This window comes from Squalius cephalus (genome assembly GCF_949319135.1).
Source record: "Squalius cephalus genome assembly, chromosome: 13".
In the NCBI taxonomy this organism is placed as follows: domain Eukaryota; kingdom Metazoa; phylum Chordata; class Actinopteri; order Cypriniformes; family Leuciscidae; genus Squalius; species Squalius cephalus.
In genome coordinates this window covers 10928893-10943909 of record NC_137134.1, presented here as the reverse complement: position 1 = coordinate 10943909, position 15017 = coordinate 10928893, and the positions used below count along the sequence as shown (strand labels likewise).

General features: G+C 40.9%; 1 protein-coding gene across 2 annotated transcripts in view; it reads right to left on the bottom strand.

Annotated features, from left to right (window-relative positions):
* Positions 1 to 11968: 11968 nt before the first annotated feature.
* Positions 11969 to 15017, bottom strand: part of LOC307169343 (uncharacterized protein) — an 83903-nt gene continuing 80854 nt past the window's right edge. Inside the window, exons 1-5 of one of the 2 annotated variants that reach the window (XM_079889939.1) lie at positions 14795 to 14920; positions 14379 to 14711; positions 14126 to 14236; positions 13893 to 13990; positions 11969 to 13388 (exon numbers count right to left, since the gene is read on the bottom strand). In XM_079889939.1, the coding sequence (XP_079746065.1) occupies positions 13293 to 13388; positions 13893 to 13990; positions 14126 to 14236; positions 14379 to 14711; positions 14795 to 14819 (663 nt within the window). In that variant the 5' untranslated portion in view covers positions 14820 to 14920 and the 3' untranslated portion in view covers positions 11969 to 13292. Of the gene's footprint in view, positions 13389 to 13892; positions 13991 to 14125; positions 14237 to 14378; positions 14712 to 14794; positions 14921 to 15017 lie in introns of those variants that run through there. The other variant, XM_079889940.1, reaches the window with a different exon arrangement.

Here is a 15017-nt window from a genome sequence, read left to right as displayed (position 1 = left end):
ATATGTGATCATACACACATCTCGAACTGCGAGCGGAAACACAAACCTCGACCACACAGACGAGAGGGGAAGTCAGAGCTGGCCTTCTCTGAGAACATCATCATTCTTAGTTGTTTAAATCAACAAGTCATTAGAAGATACAGTGTGTGTAAATATGCAAGTGTGTTTTATTCGAATATACAGATGTGTGAATTTTGATTTGCTCCTCAAAATAAACACATAACTTTTATATAACTATATTAAATTTTATTTATTTTTTGCTACCAGCATACAGGTGACATAGATTTACATTAACTAAAATGTCATTGCAAAGGCTCATGCTTCAAGAAAATCTTGATGAACAGATGAAACCAAAGCAATAAATGTGCATGTCTGTCTGGCTGTTTGTTTCCGATTTTTTAGTGGCAAAACAAACACGTGTGGAGTTTCCACATTTTTATAATACAAGAATTTTGTCACAAAATTTTGTTTAAATTAAATATAGTAGTCTATGTGGTTTGCTTATTTTGTTAATTGTGAACATTGCTAGTCAGCCCCACTCTCACGCTCATATCTTATCTTTGAATATTTACCAGAGAAATAAACACACTATGGTCTGTTATGCAGCCACAGACATGATCCCAATGACACAGTGAATATAAAAATTCATCATAGAAATAATTTTAAGAAATGTATAATTATACTATGGGAATTATATACAGTACATGAATTATTATTATTCAAAATTATTCAACCCCTTCATGACAAGCATCTTTAGTACTTAGTAGAACATCCTTTTGGTGTGAAGACCTGCTGCAAACAAGATGTATAACCAGACCCCAACTTCTGGCAATGTTCATTGAAATTAATTGAATTAAGGAGAATCTTTGCAGATTTTCTTCCCTCAAATATTAAACACACAAACACTACAAGAAGAATTGAATTGCCCGTATTACTATCTGGTAGTGTGCTAGAATTTTTTTTACTGTTATATAATGCTAACGGCTGGCTAGTCACGCCTCCATCTCCGAAGTCCGTGCTGCAGGTTTCGCGGTCGCCATTTCAAAATATCCGTCACTTCTGTCTCCTTGTAGACTTGTTTCTTATTGACTATTGTGACAGAACTGACGTAATCACTGTCTTGCTTATCCCGATTTAAAATCCTAAATATCAAACATGTTTGATATGATTGGGGCAGGCCCAATTTGTGTGAGAGCAGATCAGGAGGTGCAAGATTAGATCTGTGAACGCCTCACATTACCAGATAATATGTGCCGAACATTCGAACCGATCGAGGTCCTCGAAAATATTTTCTCTCAGATTCTGGGGAGGGGAAAATCGGGGTTAAATCGGCCTAAAACTCCTGTAGTGTGAGCCAGGCATTAAGGAAAACTTTCTACTACAACAAGACTACAATCCATTTAAACAAATAATAGTTTGTTGAACAAACTTAATTATTTTAAGTTCTAGTGTCAGTAAAAAATATTTTAAGGAAAACCTTTCCATGAAATTGAATTACATTTTTCCAATGAAAAATAATTACAGTAGTCAACATTTGAAGTGGATCAAAAAAGTTTAAAGTTGTCTTAAGACAAGAACAGATATTGTTCAAAATTCATGTATAACTGTGATGAAAGGTTTTGATCCACTTCAAATGTTGACTACTAGTTTGGACTGATTTATTGTAGTTTTGTTGTATGAAAATAAATTCATTAGCCAAATAGCCAGGGTTTTGCAGAGCGGGGTGGAGACGGTGGGAGTGGGACAGTGGTGGAGGGAAGCAGGAGCCCAGCAGAGCCAGAGGGGTGGAGGGTCGAGGCACAGCAGCTGACTCGAAAGTCTGAGGCAGAGCCAGAGCGACAATAGATCAAGGTGAAGCCAGAGAAATGAGGGAGCCCAGAGGAACCTGAGGGATGACAGTCAACGGTGGAACCTGGGGGAGGCAAGGTAGACCCGATGGGTTAGGGGGCCGAGGTTGAGTCTTGGGTTTGGAGGCTTGAAGTGAAGCTGAGGGATCCAAGAGCCAAGTCATAGCTGATGACTGGGAAGCACCAGGCGGATCCATGCAGCAGAGTGGAACCACTGGAGGAGCTGAGGGACTAAAGGGAGACCGCGAAGATGATGAACCAGATGGCATTGACAGTGGAGGAGGGAGAGCGATGCTGGGCAGGACCATATACAACCAAGGAGATTTGGTGCTGGGCGACAAAGATGACTTGGAGCTGGGCTTAACCAGGGACAACTTGGATGACTTGGAACTGAACTCATCCCGCGATGACTTGCAATTGGATAGGACCATCTGAGAAGCAAACACCTCCTCATACAGCTCATCACACATTAATTCAGACAACCAGCTTTGTTTATGTTCCTCAGTGAGAGTGTGGGCGGGGCTCCAATCCATCTCGACAAACTCCACCAATATGATGATGGACGCTGTTGCCGGCTCACATACATTGACAGATTTTGCATTGGGTTCAGGCTCCTGGATAAAATTGGCCTCTGGCAATCACTCTGGCTCTGTTTTAAAGGCTGGCTCTGGCTCTGAATCAGCGGTGGGCTCTGGCTTTTCTGTGGCGTGCATGGCTGACAGCGGGCTGGGCTCTGGGTCTGGAGTGGGGCTAACGATGTCCTCATCAGCAAGGTAGATGGTAACATGTGAGTCATTTCTAACCACAACCCACTCCACATAATGAGCAAAGCTCCCTCGAGGACCATCCCGGACAGGCATGCCTTCGAGGTAGTGAGTGAGGCACACCAGATTGAGGAAGTCCCTCATGTGATACTCGAGGGAGCGATCACCCCAAAATAATCCAATCTTAGCGGTCTTGTGCTCTGTCAGGGGTTGCTTGAATAACGATCCATGGATGATGGAGGAACAGGGAACAGGTGTGACACCAATCAGGGACCATTCAACTAATCAATGACTAAACTGGTGACAAAAAAAAAAAAAAAAAAAAATATGGCTGTGTCCGAAATCGCCCCCTATACCCTTAAATAGGGCACTATTTGAGGGTACAACCATTTCTAGTGTTGTCCGAAACCATAGTGGACATAATCAAGTGCACTCATTCAACCCCACAATGCACCGCAATAGCAAGTGTACAACTGTACATACCAAACAAGACCACAGGGAGATGCCAAAGGACTGAATATAGCTATACAGATCCATTCTAAATGATTAAACACAACAAAATACAAATAAAAAATAAAAAAAAATTCTGAATGTGTGGAAACTCAGCGATCTGAAGACGGGTCGATGTTATATGTGAACAGTTCCTCTGATAGAACAAGAAATCGTGTCTATGTTTGGAGCATCTGATGCCCATGTGTACATAACACTGATCCTCACAAACTTCACTAAAACACACTTCTTAGGTGAGCATCAGTTATAAAACACTCACAGTACATTCATTTTGACAACTATGCAAATATATTGAGCTGTGTTCATGCAGAGATACAATGTTATCAGTGAGCCGAGAGCACACATACACATTTGCGCATCAGTAATAATCGTCTTTACCTTCATTACAATCGTCATCCATCAAAACTTTATTAGTGACACTGGTTCTCTTTATCCAACTGAGAGATGTACTAGTTTGCGCATTCTATGTTCATGAAGCGGTTGGGTGTTGTGAGCCGCCGTTCAGTCTGTATTTCACACAGCGCGATGTGAAACGGCTTGGGCTGCTCCGACACAATCACAGAATGCTTACGAGAGAGGTGGTGCTTTGTTTAATTTAATTTTTAATTAACTTAATTAATCTTTTTTTATTCAATGTATTAATAATAAAAATGAATGAATAATATTAATATATTTAAATATATTTTAAGTTATCTCGTGGCCCCCCTGGAGGATCACTGAGGCCCCCTAATGGGTTGCGGCCCACAGGTTGAAAACCACCAGGCTAGAGAATACCCAAAATGCACTGTGAGAGTTGTGCACTGAATGAATTCCCGCGTCTCAACAGGAGATGGCGCCGCAGCTGAATCAATCACAAAGTGTGGCAATGATGATCTCAGGTACTGTTTATGTGTTTTGTTTAATGTTAAAAGCGTGTAATGTGACTTTGAATATCATTAAGTGCTCCCAGCTTTGTAACTGTAAAAGCAACAATGGATAATTCACCTCAGATCTTGAAATTAAACAAATGGAAACAAGAACGTTCAAACTGTGAACAAACAAGTGTATTCTTTGAAGATTGTTTTAGTAACTCAGTAGCCCATGTATTTTTAATAATGTTTAAATGGTGTAATATTTGTGAATTTGATTATGTAGCCTACTTATCCATTTTCTTGCAAGTGCCGTCAAATTACTCTCTGGTGCTGTGCACTTGCCGTGAGACTCCGCCCACACGCTGTTCTGATTGGCTGTGGGGTTTGATTGCCCTGTCACGTGATGTGAATTTAGCCTGTGGGGGAAAACATTGCCTTTGCGCTAGAGTTGCTGTGTCGTTTTCTGTACCGCCAATAAACAAACAAATTATGAATTGAAGTTCTACATCCTTCCTAATAAACACACAGAACCGGAAAGGAGGACAAAATGGCTACAAGCAATAAGGCGTGAGGATGATCAAGGGAAGTTGTGGAATCCCAAGACTAAGCATGTGTATGTGTGCTGTCGGCATTTCATCACAGGTAGGCTACGTTAACATTGTGTTCATTATTAACATTATCAAAACTGTGTAAGGTTTTTTCAGAAAGTGGCATGCATATATAATTAGCCTTATCATTCTACCTTAAGCAAAACTATGTAGCCTAGTGTCGAACCTACACTCGCATGAAAACGCGTCTGCTAAGAAACATTTGGCACCGAGTAGGCCTAACTCTTTCTCTTTCAACATAGTCATATTGATAACTACTGTCAGATATAATTTAGACATAACCTCCCGTATTCATTCGTTTGTTTACACCGTTTTGCTGTAGGTTTTAAAAGTGACAAGGAAGATCACCCGGACTACATGCCATCAGTGTTTCCACAAAGAACACAAATCGACGTTGAAACTGAATAGACTGCAGAGACTGAAGAATCGCTCTCGTAAAAAAAAATTAATGTGAACTGTCTCAACAAGTCCTCACGCCAGACACAGAGACTACGGAGAGTGAACATGAGCTGGATACCGATCCAGTGGCGCTAGAGAGTCAACAAACACTGCTTCCCCCAAGTGAACACGAGCTGGATACCGATCCAGTGGCGCTAGAGAGTCAACAAACACCGTCGGTGCCTCCCATGGAAAATGAACTGCTGGTTGAAACTACCATGTCTCCATGTCACCATCATGGTGAGATAGAGCAGCTCCATGAGGAGATAATGCATTTAAGGAGAGAGCGGGATGAAGCCAGGCAGAAAAGACTTGATGTGGTGATGGAGCTGGAAAGGCTGACATTTTCAGCAAACAATGTCAAGGGAAATTATGAGAAATGCAAAGATATGACAGGCCTGTCATGGACATTGTTTGAGACTCTGCATCAGTTCCTTGCACAATTTGTGGTGCCACATCCTCGGTGCAAGCTGTCAACGCAGGACCAGCTATTCATCACATTAGTGAAATTACAACAAAATCCATCAACAGACCTGATGTGCTATATCTTAAATGTAGCATGCAGCACCTTCCTTGGTATATTCTCCTGTTGGCTGGATTTAATGTATGCAGATGTCAGACAGGGAGTGTATCAGGAGTACAGTTCCTGCCGAGGTTCTGCTTCATTATCCCAGACTTACCAGTATAATAGACTATTTTGAGATACAAATTGAACATTTCAAGCAGCTGAAAACCAGGTGAGCCCCCAACCCTCAGAAGTACATATGGGTATAAATGTTTAATAGACTTAAAACGTGTAAGGTGGCAGAGCCTCAGATGTACATATTGTGAGGTCTTCTGATTTTCTGTCTTCAAGGTACCATTACATTGGAGATCAAGTAAGTTGTTAACTTCAAATGTTATTTATGTCTTATGAAGGCCTACACTGTAGAGACACTTTCACGCTCAGCTCCCATACTTTGTTACTGAATATGTCCATATAATACAGGAACTGTATATTAAAACATTGTTTATATCAGATTCTTGCAGACAGAGGTTTCACATTAAAGGATGACTTTGCCATTTTGGGTGCAGAGCTGATTACACCATCTTTCACCCGTGGTCGAAAACAGTTGTCTGCAGAAGATGTAGCATATTCTCGTGTGGCATCCAACATCAGAATTCACATTGGTTAGTGTTATTGAGTCATAAGTTAGCTGTCCATTACATGAATAAGAAGTCAGTCATGAACTATTTTTGAGTTTTTTTATTACAAATCCAAAGTAACAGGTGATTAGACAATTGATATGTTCCCCACAGAGAGAGTGATTGGTGCCCTGAAGAACCGGTACCACATCCTGGATGGGCCACTTGTGAAGAGCCTGATGGATGAGCGACAAAACAGAGAAGAGGCCATGATTGACAGAATTGTGCATGTCTGTGCAGCATTAGTGAACTTGTCTGGCAGTGTTATGTACAGCCGCCATTAAATCATAAAGTAAGGATGCAACAAATGAACCATATTTTTATCGGCTACTCTACAATATCATTCTTGCATTCTAATTGTACGCTCTGTTGATTGTCTTATCCAGAAGTGTCTAATGGTTCCCTGATGGGCCTCCTCCACCACCTCCTCCTCTGCACCCTGACGGGCCTCCTCCACCACCTCCTCCTCTGCACCCTGACGGGCCTCCTCCACCACCTCCTCCTCTGCACCCTGACGGGCCTCCTCCACCACCTCCTCCTCTGCATCCTGACGGGCCTCCTCCACCTCCTCCTCCTCCTCCACACCCTGACGGACCTCCTTCTACGCACCCTGACGGACCTCCTTCTACGCACTCTGACGGACCTCCTTCTACGCACCTCCTTCTCTGCACCCTGACGGACCTCCTTCTACGCACCCTGACGGACCTCCTTCTCTGCACCCTGACGGACCTCCTTCTACGCACCCTGACGGACCTCCTTCTCTGCACCCTGACGGACCTCCTTCTACGCACCCTGACGGACCTCCTTCTCTGCACCCTGACGGACCTCCTTCTACGCACCCTGACGGACCTCCTTCTACGCACCTCCTTCTCTGCACCCTGACGGACCTCCTTCTCCGCACCCTGACGGACCTCCTTCTCTGCACCCTGACGGACCTCCTTCTCCGCACCCTGACGGACCTCCTTCTCTGCACCCTGACGGACCTCCTTCTACGCACCCTGATGGACCTCCTTCTCTGCACCCTGATGGACCTCCTTCTACGCACCCTGACGGACCTCCTTCTCTGCACCCTGATGGACCTCCTTCTACGCACCTCCTTCTCTGCACCCTGACGGACCTCCTTCTCCACACCCTGATGGACCTCCTTCTCTGCACCCTGACGGACCTCCTTCTACGCACCCTGACGGACCTCCTTCTCTGCACCCTGACGGACCTCCTTCTACGCACCCTGACGGACCTCCTTCTACGCACCCTGACGGACCTCCTTCTCTGCACCCTGACGGACCTCCTTCTCTGCACCCTGACGGACCTCCTTCTCTGCACCCTGACAGACCTCCTTCTACGCACCCTGACGGACCTCCTTCTCTGCACCCTGACGGTCCTACTTCGCCACCTCCTTCTCTGCACACTGTTATTCTTCTATTTTCACCTCTATCTAATTGTCTGTGTTCAGCTTCCTTGACAGAAAAATGTACATACAGTATCTTAACATTAACACATGCTATTAACTGCACTATGTTAATTTTGAAAATATGACATTGTTGACATTGAAATCACAGTACATTATTGCAGTTATCCTAACATGATTTTAAATACATTGTTACATTGTTTTGATATTGTAGCCAGGTTTACAATGTCATACAAAGTCACAGTGTGCTACGTCAGTTTTCAAAACATGAATAGTAATGAAATACATTCATAAATAAGGTACTTCCAATTGTAATGACCTTATATGTTTACAATCAGATTGCAAATTAAACCATTTACCTGTGCATCTTTCAGTTCCTGTAATTTTGGAAAGATGTGCTCTAACCAAAATCTTTCAGTGACGCTGACAGCATTATTGATGAACTCCTCATCCCTTGTAACCCTGAATATCAGGCAAGTCTGAGGAGTCCATGTAATGAAGTCTGCATATGCTCGCTGAATGACGAACATCTGCATCTGGACCTACGAACATTGTACATGCAATGACAACTCTGTTTCTGTAACTGACCAGGGGTGCATTTCCCAAAACCATAGTTGCTAACCTGTTAGCAACTTAGTTGGTTGGCAATGGGAAATTGCATTGCAACCAGTTAGCAACTATGGTTTTGGGAAACGCACCCCAGGGGGGTACCATTTACAATAGTAATGAAAAATATGGCTTACCTGTGTAAAATATGCATGGTCCCTCTTCAAAGCTGACAAGCTTTCCAGGTGTCCTTTTGGATCTTCTAGCCACTCTTGCCATCCATTAGAAGTTTGTTGCCCCCACCTGTAAGGGCACTTCACTTCGACCACACCCTCACCACAACAGTCACAGGACACATAGCCATCACAGGACACTCCCATGAATGACATGGCCTGGCAAATTCTCAAACTTGCCTTGGTTATGTTGAGGTTAAGGTGAGGTTGGCCAACAGGAGCACAGATGTATATAGTGGCTGATAGTGCATTAGCTGTGGTACCTTCCATCCCAAGAGCATGTTTGTATGTCGCCAGGCCATCTTCCTCATGGTGCCTCCCCCACTGGATCCATGGCTTCAAAATTGGCCTGTGCCTTTGCTGGCATATGCTGTTGATAAAGGAGCAGCTCGACACAGTAGCCTTCAGGACACGGTGTGTAATGGACCCTGTGATGCGTCCCACTCGCTCTTGGTGTCATTGCACACACGATGCCTGGCTGATTGTGGCCCTCTCCACCTGTTCCACCTCTGCCTCGGTTACCTTGTGCTGGCTAAAACACCATGGCTTTTTTGATGGTGTAGAAAAATCCCAGAAGCTTTTCAGTGCCACCACATCAGACCTTTCAGCCAGCATAGACAAGAACTGATGCTGCTGTGAAGCAGAGGCTTTGGGGATGGCATGTTTTATTTTTCTCCTTTTCGTGGTTTTTGGTCGCTGGATATAAAAAGTGGTGTTTGCAACAAGTGCAGGCTCAATCTTTTTAACACACACCTGATTCCATTCACAGACTTTACTTGCGCATGCTACTTTATTAATACCCAAGCGAACACACGCCTCCAATTTGAAAAGCACAGCAGCTACATGAGAGCATGATTCACCAAGACTGAAAACAGAAAAAGTAGAGAAATGGCTTTGTTGTAGAACAAATTACAGTATTAATATAAATAAGTGTCACGTATAAAGAATCAGTATAAGTATAATCAACCACATACCCTGCCATACAGTCGCAGTGACCAGTAAGGATGGCCCCGTCCTGCTGTACTGCAATCTTACGTGGCTTGTCTGTTACCCTCCATGACGGCTTTACATCGCATCTCATGAGACATGAGAGTCCTGGCATCTGGTGGTGTAGAACCACCCCAACAAACCCGTTGGTAAAAAAGGTGTGAGCCTCCAGGGACTTGTAATTTTTGAGATTACTGTGTGAGTAGATCCATGTGTGATATAGTAGTGGCTGTTAAACTATTAGGCAGTGGGCCAGATTTGTCTACATCCCTTACGAAAAACAACTATAGTAATCCTATAAGATTTCTATAGTAGTGTATAATACTTCTGTGATGTTCTGTAATACCTCTATAGTACTTCTATAGTATGTCCCAAAATACTATAGTATTCCTATAGTATTCCTATAGGATTACTATAATATTTTGTCCCAAAATACTACAAGATTCCTATAGTTGTTTTTCATAAGGGATGTCTCATTCACATTAGCGTTATCAGCTGAAGGCTCGCTTGTTAGGCCAATCGCGAATCGCGTATAATTCGCGTAGTTCAAGGTCTACACTCAATACAGACTGCAGTCTGTGAGTTAGGGATAACTGTCAGCACAGTCCCTCGGCAACTTCGTACTACTGATCACCGTTTTACAAAAAGATTAATAGTTTGGAGTGAAGCATATGTACAATTGATAAGTGACAAGGTTTTATGGAGTTACAGTATGCAACATATACAAAAGTTGATTGAGTTAGGCTAATGTTACCGCTACGGCTACCGTCTTACCTGGAGATTCAACCAGATAACAAAATATGTCTGGAAACATTTGGTTGGGTCATTGACCCAGTTTTTAATTAAATAAGGGCAATCATAACCTATTGCAGTTAATTTTGCAATTGTGCTTGTCAGTACTTACCACTTAATTATCACTTTTGTATCCGGCTCTAGACTGCATAGCTCAGCTTATAGGGATGAATGAAACATCAACATTGCGTAAGTAAGGGATTTGTCCATTGACATATAACATTTTAATTATGAACGAGGTTCAAAAGATCCGAGTCAGTAAAATGATCTGAACTTCCCATTACAATGATGCTGAAAATGTACAGTATTTGTGACATGGTAACATGATTCACATGTTAAAACCTATTACAACATGTGCAAATATATGTCACATGATCTCCACATTATAACCTATAGTAACATGTTTTCCACATGTGCCACGTGCTCCATTATGTTCACAAGTGGTGAAACGTCGTTCACAAGTGGTGAAACGTTGTTCACATGAGGTCACGTGATCACATGTGAATGTGGTTTTTCTGTAAGGGGATGTAAAGTGTCTGCATAATCTTCCTTATTGACTATAGTGCCGGTTATGAAAATGTATAATTCGTGATACTGTCTACACTGGATGATGACACGATGATTCACTGACATTCTTCTTCTGAAGTAGGCGAATGATTTGCACATTCGCTCTGTCCAGTGTAGACAGGCTCGCACGGGGTAAACACGATGCAAGAAATGGCAAAACGGATGATTTTGACTTGACTTGAATCACAGTCTTGGTCTAACTCTAACGAAATGCAAATTTTAAACCTATTTTACTGTAGCAATTTTATGGGCCTTAGCCTTCACTTTCTATTTGAGCTAATGCAGATGAACAAGCAAAGTTATTTCAGGGCAAGAACACCCTGATTAAAACCATACATGGTTTGTTGTAGTGAGAACGTGCTACGATTGGTCAGCTCAGTGTGGCCGTTATCTGATTGGCTTGAGTAAACGGTGGGTGGAGTCCACTTATTTGTGCACGTCGACGCTAGAAGTGTTTCAAAATCCACAGATGCGTAAGGGGATTTACAAATGCACAAGAAAGCGGTTCACAAATAAATGCCAGGCAGAGTTGTGTTTGTGACATAAATCACATTTGAATCTCAATCTATTTATTTGGAATAATGCAACAATCCTAACCCCATAAGTGTCAGACTAAAACTAAACAAGACAATTAAACTGAATATAACTGTGACAGGTGAGGAGGGAAGCTTGTGCTTAGGTTGTGGGTAGGCCTAGCTGTTGTGCACATGAGCGTTCCAGTCTGATACGGCTGTACACAGAAAGCATAATCTGCATATGGAGAAGAGCAGCACTGTTATCAACTAATCTTACTTCAAGTTACTACTAATAGCTAACATGACACAAGTTCAATCTGAATCTAACTTTCAATAGAATGTGAATATTATGAACAAGAAGTTACTTGTGTCAGCGCTGATGCTAGCATAGCTGCACAATGGCTCAATGATAAAAGCAACACATGATAGTCTTAATACTGTCACCCCCAGCCTACTAGCAGACAAATAACCACAATCAAGGGGGAGTTAAAGTTAAATTTGCTCTGATCACACAAGCAGTCGTCTATTCCATTTGATCATTTCCTGAACTAGTTATATATAATCTTTAATACCTCAGTTTCTAGGGAGCATTCGGCTAAAAGCATAATGAGAGCATGTTTTATGCAGTTGTTGTCTTTTTTACTGTTGTATGTAAATTAGTGCAGTGTTTCATTTCATTTCATTTCATTTTTCATTTTTCATTTTTTCATTTTGTTTCTCCACTGGTTTACTTCTTCACTAAGTGCAAATAGCCTGTCTTGTTGACAGAGGCTATTTACTCACTCTGCCCTCCATTGTGTCATTGAGTCAGACAAACGCATGAATGCAACCGATCTGAGTTTGAAGCCGCCATTTACCAAACTCATTCTCTTCCCATCGCACATCAGCCCAGAGAGGTGTTTATTTTAAATAAAAATTAAGACATTTTTCAAAAAGTGTAAATAAAGTGCCTAGTGAGTATTTAATAGTGGGAATACTGTGTTTAATGGGTCGGGTTAGTGGTAGGCGTAGAGCTGGGATTTCCCAAACACTGCAGGTTTTGCATGTTAGCGGCTCCAGGAACGTGGTTGGGAAGCCCTGATGTAGAGAAGGTAATGTCAACTACAAGTAATATCCCAATAAATCAGCATCTATTTGTGATTAAACATATTCATATACACTGAATATGTTATTATTGTTTTATGAGTATGAATAGCATCTAACTACCATTTACATTTAGTGCAAAGAAAATACTGCCATTTTCACTGTGTAAAGCAGATCTATCTCTGTTTTCAGTTAGTGTAAATAGCATCTATTGCTAAGAAAATGCAGCATTGTTTTTACAGGTTTACCTGAAATATATGGTCTATTTTTGCATCGCAACCCACTATATTTTAGCTCAGAAGTTGCAGGAAGAATAATATCATAAATTGAATGTCATTTTCAGCAAAGCTGTCAAGTCTGTACTTCCTGATTCTAAAACACAAGGGTTTGATGGTTTTGCTGAGCTTTTCGAAATAGTCATGGGAAACTGAGTAATTAAAAGGTTCAAGTAAAATCTGTTTATAGAGTTTTGTTTCAGGCAGAAAGTGCTCCACACGTCTTCACTTGATAAATGTTTAAACCGCCTGTCTATATGTTTGCAAAGTTTAATGTTTGTTTCGTTTATCAACTGACCAAACTAGTGGAACATTTCATTTGCACGAAACCACACTGTATGTTGACCACACAGAAACAGAGCAGAAGTTAACAGTTTTAATACAAGAAGTAAATTATTTAGAACAATTAATATGCAAGCAAAAAATATATAAATAAGATAAAAATATATGTATTTATTAAGCGTTGTTCATGTTATTTCCACTCTAGCTCAATGGCAAATTTCTTTAACATACAAATACACATACATAAAGTAGCTCAAATTTTCATTTGTAAAAAGTTGCTCTAACACACAGAAACCACATTGCCTTCTGGTTTACTGCAAACATGAACATCTCAGGGCACTGGCAAGAAGAAAAAAATAGATAAATAGGTCTGTATAGAGACAATAATTCCAGAGAATACTTCATACAGCTTTTACGGGCTGAAGAAAAGAGTAGGTGGTCTGATCCTGGCAAGGCCGGTTTCGTCTGGAGCGCTTGGGGAAATCAACTTCAGCATACTGGAAGAGGAAGATCATACAAATGAATGGCTATTAAGTGTGTAAGACATAATGTACAGTCAGCCGATAGGAAAATAAACCCTAACAAGGAGATCAGGACCCCGAAATGAAGCATAGGGGTCTTGTATCATCCTGAAGGACCAATAGAAACAGATGAAGGATGATGTGAGAGATATAAAACTAGCACAATGATCAAATATAAGGTTTAGGACTAATTACAATAAATATATTTGACCAGAATGCTGCAACTAACCAATCAGAATTGAGTATCCCAGACAGCATTTGTGCTATGTTTTTAAAAGTAATTTTCTAAAACACATTTCATATAGTTAATGTAATGTACATTATCTGAAGTTGAAAGGATTTAAGATTAACCACTACTAAAAGATAACTATTATATCACTATACTAACCTAAGAGCATAGTGCAACAATAATGTGAGCAGGTTATATTTAAACTAATATATTCAAAATAATTAAGATAATTTATTTAAGAAGTGTCTTACCTGTGGATCATTTGTGTTTTGAGCTGCAGTGGTACTTTGAGGTTTATCTGAAGTATTTTTAGATCTTCTAGTTGCGTCAATGCAGCTCTTCACCAAACCTGAAACAACCGTGAATAAACATCACTGAGACACTTGACAGTTTAAACAAAGAGCAGATATGATATATGGCTGAATTTGTGTATTGATTTAGAGTTTGTCTCCATGTAGTTAATTCTATGATATTTTCACGTCACCTATCACGGCAATGGTCAGAAGCACATTTATCAGGATGAATACGATGGTCATATTTCTCCATGGTATCTGGTGTTGTGGAGCGTCATCTGTCTGATTTCTGTGGACGGAGTCTGTAAAAGGTTTATAGTTCAATCTTTATTCAGTTTCTGTCTTTAACAGAGCAATAAAACTATTATTAGATCTTCATACAGTATATTCAATCTGGAATCCATCATGTGGTTTATAAAGACATGAAATAATAAAATAACTCACCGCTGATGTAGATTTTGGTGCCGTTGTTAAATTTTAGTGGTTCACTAGTTTTCACACAATAATAAACTCCTAATTCATCAATGGTGATATTTCTGATGAACAAACGACTGTTAGTTTTCACTGAGTATTTGTGTATAAAGCTGCTGTTTTCATAGTCCCCTCCTTCTAATGTACTACTGTAAGTGCGTAAGATCAACACTGGAGGATCCGGTAATTTCTGTTTGTACCAGTAAATCTCCTCTATATCAAGATCACAGGTTATAATCACATCAGATCCTAAAGTTACTGGTGTGTTTGTTAGACTCTCTGTGGCTTGATACAACATGAACAGATCTATGAGAGAAAGAAAAACACATTTATTAAGATATAAAATCAAAAGAAAACTGACTCAATCAAATGTGACGTGAGAAACTCACAGATCTGCAGCTGAATGATCTTCATTGTCTGATCCAGATGAATAATATCTGCTATACTGTGATCATTCAAACATCTCGTACTGTGAGCGGAAACATCAGCAGCTTTAGATAAAACCTCGACCACACAGACGAGAGGGGAAGTCAGAGATGGGTTTCTCTGAGACCATGATAATTCTTACATTTTTGTCAAATCAACATCATAAGTTGAAGTAAGTAATAGTTA